Raw genomic sequence first — 9,703 nt, forward strand, 5'->3', positions numbered from 1 at the left:
ATGTTGCTTTCCTTTGAGAACTACTTCTCGGATTAGTTTTCTGATAAAAGACAGAGGAACATGAAGGAAAGAAGACAGGCGCTGGTTCAATCAGTTATAAGAAAGCTTATGTGTGCAACAGAGATGTGTCATGGTTGTTATGTGTTTTTGATTGTTTTTTATATGTAGTTGGTTTCTTGAGAAATGGAAAATAGCTAATTACTTCAATTAGTTATTGTTTTTCTCCTTGACTATTTTTGATCAAGAACTAATCCGACTCTAGAGCTGGACAATTAAACTAATGGGCATCTCTAAAATTCTCCTCTAATGGTTAGTTGCTTTCAAAATGATTCCTATCCCCATCATGTGATGTAGTGTAATATTTTATTCATCTCTATGGAGACCAAACTCTAACAATATAGAACCAGAGGTTTTTGTAAAGGATATTTTGCTAGTAAGTGCGAGTGTGTGCGAGAAAAACGCTGCTATCATTGTACAGGTGAGTAGTTTTAATAAAATATAAGCAACTATTGTTATCAAAAATATATTGAAAAATGTGTGAAACTTACATTATTAAGTTAACCAAAATCATATTATAATCTTCAAACAAGAAATTAATGTTTAAAACTATAATCTTTACAGTTTCAGCAAGCAGTTCTTGTAAACTAAGAGATTATTCTTTAAAAATATTAAACTTACTTCAAGTACAAAGTACTTTTTTATATTCATTTGTAAAACTTTGTTAAAATCATGGAAGTTAATTTGAACAAGTTTGACAGGTTGCTATAAGAAAAACAATAATTATCATAAATCTTAAAAAGTGATTTAATCTAATCTTATAGAATTTATAATTTCTTTTCAAGTAGTTTATGAATGAGGCCAATAGATAATGATATATATTATAAGCAAATCAGCTTTGAAGTTACCTGTAAAATAAAAGATTTTGTTAAGTGATTTCATACTTTATAATTCTAAACTGTTTAAACAGAGTTTTACAAGCAATACCTTTCTTTAAACTATTCATAATTTATGATAATGTTTAAGATTTCTGTAAAAATAGATAACTTATAAAGTCTTTCCATAAGTCATCAGACTTCCAAATCATGTTCTACTTATGAAATAATTCATTCTACTTACCTTAGTATATTCAGCTACAGATTAGACAGCAGCTTCTCTAAGTTGCTTATGATTGTCTAACCTCCCTTTCCCAGTAAAAATGAGTTTCTTTTCTATCTAACATTTCAGTAAATGGAGATAAGTACCATTCTATAGACTTTTGTAGTTTATAGAAGGATTCATCGTTTTGGTTTTTAAATTGTATAAAACCTATGTGCTATGTATTTCCTTTTCTTAAAAAAAGTACCTATTTTCTTTGACTGAAAAAGTATTTATTTTAAACAGTATTTATTTGATACTAAACCTTTGGAAGGTACATAAAAGGAAAATATTAATATGAGATTTATTTGCATTAGAAGTGCCAAAGTCCTAATGAAATGGAAGCAGAAGGCATGACAAGACTAGATCTTTATTCCCCTCTCCATCAGCTCTTTGCCTGCAAACATTTTATTCATAACATATGATTAAACTTCCAGTTTACTGAGTACTACCATAGTCTCAGAGTTTTATGAATCTCTCTATATAAATGATATCATTAAACTATCCTTCTTTTTTTCTACTGCTCTTTTATTCTAACACACTACTCAGTTCAACATTCTTTGTTGTTGCAAGCATTCAGGGCCACATTTCTTGTATGAAGGTAACTTTCTCCTTTCCTCCTAACAGTTTTGGAGGTTCTATTAAAATCCAGTTTTTCACTAATGATTCTTGCGAATGTGATGATCAAACATTTTGTATGTAAAATGTGAATCAAAACAACTAAAATATCGAAATGAGACAGTGTTATGGATTAGTTGGGCTCTGGAACAAGGAGTGGGAGTTGAACTGGAAACCAGAAATTAGCAGTGACTGGCTATAACTGCTGACAGAAGAATATTGTAGTTTAATATAGAAATACCCAAGGAAAATTGGATACCACCTGATAACTTTTTCCTTCTGCCTGAAAGCTACAGTCATAAGCACTTGCAAACAGCTTGTTTGTGCAAGCACTGCCATTTAAAGCTCCATATACTGGACAGCAGTAGGATGACTTGTTGTAGTAATCACAAGAGATTGTATAATGTTATGGGGCTTTCTCTCAACAGCTTTACTGTGCACCAGACCTTATCACTGGTGTGAATCCCCTCTCCTTATTGATAGGATCGTTTAACATTATCTTTATTTTTGTTTTGATGCAAGACCAGGAATAAATTTTACAAGAATGAACATAATCTAAATGGTGGTGCCCCAGCATGGCCACAGCTTGTGAGCTGAAAATAAATAAATAAAAAATAAAATAAAAGTGTAGGATTTAAATCCAGAATCTAGAGAGAAGAAATCAAATATTCTAAAGCAGCAGTTGCCAGCAATTTTTCCACAGACCAGAGGATCATGTGCATAACAAAACACTATAAGGTGCAAAATATATTAATTCAATTATTACCTGTAATATATATATATATATATATATATATATATATATATATATATATAACATATATAATATATATATATATTATATATATATATAATGCAAAAACATCCTGCAGACTGCAAGTCTTTAAAACAGAAATAAAAAGGGTAAAGACACCCTTCAGTCTGAATGACCATGGGATTGCTTCTAGATAGTTACCCTTCGAGGCCCAAGTCTGGTCAAGGTTATTTATGGAAGATCAGCAGTTGTCCATGCATACCAGCCTTGCCTCACCATGCCACTGATATTATTCTAGAGAAGGGTAAATGCTGATACAGTAAATGCCAGTGATGTTGCAACTTATTTCTACAATTGAGTGAACTGGAGCAATGTGGAATAAAGTGTCTTGCTCAAGAACACAACTCACAGCGCAGTCCAGAAATCGAACTCATTACCTCGTGATTGTGAGCCTGACACTCTAATCACTGAGCCATGCACCTTCACCCACCAAAAAAAAATCAGAAATAAAATTGAAAAACTTATTCTTACAGAGTGGCCCAGTACCAAATGATTCACAGCCTGGTGCTTGGGGGATTCCTGCTCTACAAAAGCATTTTTAATGCTTATGTTTCTGCATTATTACATCAAAAGTTGTAAGCCTTGCAAAGTATCATTAGAATCAAATGTGGAGATCAGAATAGAAATGAAATATAATCTTCAATGTATTTCTAAAAACGCATTGTAGTCATGAGGGAATGTGTATTACTTGCACATAAGTATATGGAATGTGAGAAACAATTACAGGTAATATTGTTAGAATGAATGCAAAGCAGACATAATCTGGAAACTTGTAACCTGTTTGTGGGGTACAGAGGCCAACACTGAATGTGTATGCTTTTAGTTTCAATTTGGATATTTAATTTCATTTCAAACTATTTGAACATCATTGTAAAAATTTATATTAAAAATTTTCGAATTCACCGCTGTATTCATAATCGTTATTACTGTAACAACCACTACAACAATCACCACCCCCATTGTCACAACTACTACCATCGTCGTCAACATCATCATCATCATCATCATCATCATCATCTTCATTATCATCATATTCCTCATGTTCATTATTATCATTGTTACTTTCATGATTGTTTTACAACACTGGCCTGGATTATACTGATTTGCCATTCTCCATCCAATATCATACATCAACTCCTAACTCAACTTCATTTCCAATCTTTCTTCATTAATCTATGCAACAACCAACTAATAATAGATTTTAACGCAGTATGTATATGCATTACTTATCCATATGACCATGTTTGTATCTCCAGCATTCTTAAGACAAAACTTTTTGTTTCTTCAACTGGGAAAATGTTCAATCCAATAACATGCATTCTGCTTTTTGTGGAGCTTTAATATCCCCAGATAGAGTCAAATCAAGCTTGTCATCAGACTTTGGTGCCTAAGAGTGCTTCAGAATTTTCCGGGTGAGCACTAATTTGTAATAATGTTAAAGTGAAGTCACTAAAGTGGAGTAAATCTGAGGGTACACTAGTGAATAGTGAGGGACAGTGCTGCCCTTAGCAACGGGCATGTGTCAAATTAAATATGTCAAACTTCAAAAAGTAACAGACTGAGCACTTTAAATTCCAAGACTGATATCCTGTAATCTTTTCTTGAAGGTAATGTTTTAGTAAATTAGATCAAGGAGAGAGAGAGAGAGAGAGAGAGAGAGAGAGAGAGAGAGAGAGAGAGAGAGAGAGACAGACAGACAGACAGACTGCATAAATAAACAGGAAGTATATCCACCTCAGTGGTTAGCTATCAATACATTGCATTCTTCAAAAATTCCATGCTTCCCAATATTTGCCAATAACTACTCCTGACATGCCTATGCACCCTTTTGTCTTTATAACTCTTTTACTGTTCCTTTTCTATCTTTTTGTGTTTGATTTTGGAGTTCATAGTTGTGTTCCTTTACTTGACTTATTGCTGTTTTCTGCCCTTGCTTTTGCCATTTTCCAATGAGTTATAATGCACCTGATCACTCTATATAAAAAGCTCAAGTTAATGAGGCAATGAATAACAAGGCAAAGAGTCCACAGTTTGTATGCTATCATCAGTAGTAAGTTTAGTCCGTGGCTTGTAGACACTCAGCTGTTAATGTTAACTATAAATATGAATAGATACAGTTAGAGTTATAATTCACAGAAGTATACAGCAAAAGCATTGTTGGATTCTTCCGAGGACAAAAACCTACATGTACTAAATAAACATTATGTCCCATGAAATGTTTGTACTCTATTGAAACCGAACATAAAGACTAGCCATATGGGTCCTTCTGTCTCAGAACAGGATTCCATTTTCATTTTAGACCAATGGAATATATATTGAGTAAAACTAACAAAAATATGATATAAATCATTTGTTTCTTTTCCAAAATCATACTAGACATAAGTTTTAATTATGTGGTTTGTATATGCGTGTGTGTGTAAGGGTGCATGAGTGAAGAATAACAAAAATGACCATGTGTCTGGTTAAAAAGTTTTATAGTGATTTTTTCTAAACATTAATATTGTCTTTTTCTTTTTGATATATTAAAGATGAAGTTTATATATATATTAAAATATATCAAATATTATAATAAATTCATTTATATATATATATATATATATATATATATATATATAGGTTTCAAATTTTGGCACAAGGCAAGCAATTTCTGGGAAGGATAAACCAATTACATTGACTTCAGAGGTCAACTGGTACTTGTTTTATTAACCCCTAAAAGGATGAAAGATATAGTCAACCTTGGCAGGATTTGAACTTAGAATGTAAAGACCGTCAAAATGCTGCTAAGCATTTTGGCCAACATGCCATACATTTATGTTGTATATCAAAAATATATTAAGTGTATTAAATTTATATATATTAAAAATACATAAAATATTAACAAAAGATATGTTAAAAAATAAAACCATATTGTTCAAAAATTTCAGGTATTTTATACTCTTTTAACTATCAAAATTTTATTAAGAAAGACTACTTAACAAAATTAAGTAGTTAGAGAAAGATAAAGATGTATGACTGAGCAGAGCATAGTTAGATAAGCTTTTATGAGTTGCATATTTCAGTATGTATTATAGACTTTCAATTATTATTCAATTTTGTCTGGTGAAATACTTTAAAACTAAATTCTCCTGCATGGAAATCGACCTTTGATATGACATGGGCATAACTGTTGGATAGTCATATAAGGTTGTTCATTTTTTTTTTGTTACATACTTGGCTTTCCATTGTTATATGTTTAAAAAGAGGTAAAATTTATTCAAATTTCAAAGACAATAAGCAAAAACTGCAGAGAAAGAATAGAGCGACAAAAAAATAAGCTTAAATCACTGCAATAAAAATAGTTTTTGTGTTAATTTAAATAACATTGGAAAGGATTCAATAGGTAGGAAAAAAGAAAAAAACTGAATGATTTTACTTGACAATCCAATATTACAATATTTTTGGAGTATCTACAAATGTATAGTAATGAATATTGTTTGCATAACATGATTGTAAAAATCAGTTATTTTTTTCTCCCTTCCTCCTTTACACACACACACACACTACACAACTAGTGAAAAACGCCTTTTGTGAAAAGCATAAATTTGAATGAATGAATTCAACCAGCTCATAACTAATGATACAACCAAAGTTTTTATTTTCTGTTAAACTATTAATTCTCTTTGTACTTATTCTGCTGCATCTCTGCCTCTTTCCACCATACATGCATCTTTCTCCTCATTTTTTTTTTTATAATTTTATGTTGGTTTCAAGTTTTGGTACAAAGCCAGCAATTTTGGGGAAGAGGTTAAGTTGCTTACATTGATCCCAGTGCTCAACTGGTACTTATTTTATCAACCCCAAAAGGATGAAAGGCAAAGTTGACATGGGTGGGATTTGAACTTATAGTAATAATTTTTTCTGCTATAGGCATAAGGTCTGAAATTTTTGGGGAAGCACCTAGTCAATTACATCAACCCCAGTGCTCAACTGGCACTTACTTTATCAACCCTGAAAAGATGAAAGACAAAGTAATCCTCAGCAAAATTTGAGCTCAGATTGTAAAACCAGAAGAACTGTTGCGAAGCATTTTGTCCAGTATGCTAATGAATCTGCTAGCTCGCTGATTGTCACCTGTGCTGGCATCACAATAAATTTATGACACTACCAGATCCTCGAAACATATGTGGTGGAGTTTATTCTGTTAAAGGGATTGGAAAAATACCCTTCCCCTCTTGGTTCCTTCTTTGCTTCCAATTTTCCTCCCAAACATTGACTTACTTATGATCAGACATGACCAATCTCACCCGTCAAAGAAAGTCTATCAAACATCATGGACGCTATTCCTCCTCCTCCAACAACTACTACTACTACTACTACTACCACCACCACCACCACCACTACTACTTAACTATTTCAATTCTATACACACACAAAGACACTAACAACATATTTTCGTTTCTTTGTTATTATTTTATTCATAAAATGATTTTAAAATTAATTATTGCTTTCTTTTTAGAATAACTAACTCGGATATATCTACTTCTTCTAAAACCAGAAAGAAAGAAGAGGTTGCTTAACATTTCCGGCAACAATGATAAAATATGAAGAAATTATTGGAAATAGTTGTGTGACATCAATGAAAAGAATGAAATTACATACATATTTATTTAGAAAAATAATTGCAAAAATAACAAACATATAATAATATATTGCTTATTTTTCTAAATATTATCTAAATTAATTATCAAGTCATCAAAAAGTTTTTTCCTACATCTTGTGCAACAAAATATTATTGGTCTTTGAAATTTATTAGTAACCAATATCAATAAATATTGTATGATACCTTTGTAACTGCTTGTTGTCACACACAGTATATTCAGATATATATTCATTCTACAAAATAATATTCAGAACCAAATCTGTGCTGCTCATAAAATAATATCTCTTTACCTTTTTGTAGCTATAGCACAAATATTTTTTATCTACAACACACCTTCAGTCAACAAACTGGCATCCAGTCAACAATATTATTCCAATTAGTAAATTAATAATAAAATATCAATAATAATGAACGTTTTCAACTGTTGTATTGAAAATAAATTCCCTTTTTATAAGGTGATTAAGAATCGCCTGCTAAATAATGCAAAAGATCTTCTGAAATCTACCTGAAAAATTATATTTTTAACTTGGAATACAATTTTCGCTGTTTCTCTTCCAAATTGTTGGTCTACATCTATGAAGTTGTTTCTCTTCCAAATTGTTGGTCTACATCTATGAAGTTTGATATATGCAAAAAACATTGATTGGATAATATTTTATTCAGATTTTATTCAAGACAACATATTTTTGTACTATAGTTCAATTTATTTCTTAGCTTTCTCTTTCTCTTTCTGTGACTTCCTAACTCCGTGCGCGTGTGCGCGCACGCATATACACTCTCACACAAACACATATATATGTATGCATATCTATATTTCTCTCTTTTGCTGTTATTGTTGCTCTTATTGCTGCTGTTGATAAAAATTTAAGCATTATAACTGATTTTTAACTGATTGCTTTGTGAATGGATAACCTAACCATGGAAGAAGTGAACTCCGACAGCTCGTGTGATTTTGCACGTTGCTGGACTGTTGCCCTTCAGGTCACCTTATTGGGACTAATCTCAGCTGTGGGCACATTCAGCAACTCTTTAGTCATCCTGGCTATATTTTTGTTTGATGAACTTCGAACCAAAGCAAAGTCTTTTGTATGTAATTTAGCTGTCGCTGATCTGATTTTGTGCCTCTTCGTAATTCCTCTACGTACAATGATGATGTTTGCCAGACAACCTTTTGGCTTATGTCATGTAACGGTGGTAGCACAAGCCACCTTCGTCTATACTTCAATAAATACACTAGCTGCCATTTCATATAATCGTTTTGTATTGACGATGAAGACCAGGTCTCAGTACGAGAACACTTTTACTAAACGTAACGTGTTCCTCATTTTATCAACAGTTTGGTGTTTGGCTTTTGGTGCTTCCTTCATGGCTGTCATGTGGACTGGAGCACTTAATGTCACCTATGACAACAAGACACGTGCATGTGTGTTTTTGAGAGGAAATGCAACAATTTCAGCCCTTCTGATGGTGCCACTATCATTACTCTTTTCACCGTTGTTATTAACTCTTTATTTCTATGCCCGTATTTTTTACTATGCTCGTCACTCCGCTGTGTCAGTAACTGGCCATCGCCCAGATGACATTAGTTTCACTTACAAATTGTGTTGCATCACCATTCTTTTCGGAATTTTAAACTTCCCAGCTTGCATTTTGGCTGTAGTACAGGTATTTAGTAGTCCGGATGCAAATGAAGTTTTGATTCGTTTTTCCATCATCATCCAGCTACTTAATTCTGCTGTCAACCCAGTTATATATGGATGGAAAGTGCCAAAATTTCGAAATGCGTTTATTCGGATGTTACGTTTGAATACTTGTTTCAAAAGGGCCACAGTGCAGCCTATTAACCACTGACAAGAATCTCTGTAAAAATATATAAATGGAAAAAAATTAAAAATTAAAAAAACTGTAATATTACAATTTTAAAATTAAGTAATAAAGAAAACTTCCCAGAAATATTTTCAGAAATATTTGAAAACTAAGAGCATTCAGGTTAATAAGAAAATTAGATTTTTTTTTTTTTTGTATGAAAATAACTGTGAAATGTGTAACTTTTTATTGCTAAAATAAAGTTGTTAAATATGAAATATTTGGTTTGGGCTTTCAATTGAGCTGAATGAAATTGTCGAAAACTCAACAATATTCTATTTGCAATGTTTGCACACCGATAGATTATTGGTTGAAATTGCGTTGCTGTTTTCTTTTAATTTTGGTTTGTAAACGATCATCTAATATCGATTTGGTTATTGCAACTTCCTTTGTTTACAGATGCTATGGTATTATAAGCCTCAAATCAATTTTGATTCAGAAATTCTTTTATTATATAAACCTAAGTCTACTTTCCTAATAAATTATTTTTTATTAGGCAATCAAAACATCTATTTTAAATGAGCACTGTTCTGATGAAGTAGCCACAGGTCTAGATAATTGTATGAACATTTAGAAATCTGAGTATGAGTCTGACTTGTGTTTGAAGTCTTTTACAGTGGAAATCAGATGTA

The 9,703-nt window shown here is 31.9% G+C and overlaps 1 protein-coding gene across 1 annotated transcript; it reads left to right on the top strand.

The window, feature by feature from the left end:
* Positions 1-315: 315 nt before the first annotated feature.
* On the top strand, positions 316-9,074 carry LOC118767707 (adenosine receptor A3-like). Its single transcript, XM_036512716.1, has 2 exons — positions 316-478; positions 7,062-9,074. Exon 2 carries the CDS (start codon positions 8,109-8,111, stop codon positions 9,054-9,056), a length of 948 nt encoding a protein of 315 aa, XP_036368609.1. The 5' UTR covers positions 316-478; positions 7,062-8,108; the 3' UTR covers positions 9,057-9,074.
* Positions 9,075-9,703: the final 629 nt, after the last annotated feature.

This window comes from Octopus sinensis, linkage group LG2 (genome assembly GCF_006345805.1).
Source record: "Octopus sinensis linkage group LG2, ASM634580v1, whole genome shotgun sequence".
NCBI lineage: Eukaryota > Metazoa > Mollusca > Cephalopoda > Octopoda > Octopodidae > Octopus > Octopus sinensis.

Excerpts from the sequence above, each read along its gene's own strand:
- LOC118767707 (XM_036512716.1), top strand. The coding sequence starts at position 8,109 with ATGGATAACCTAACCATGGAAGAAGTGAACTCCGACAGCTCGTGTGAT.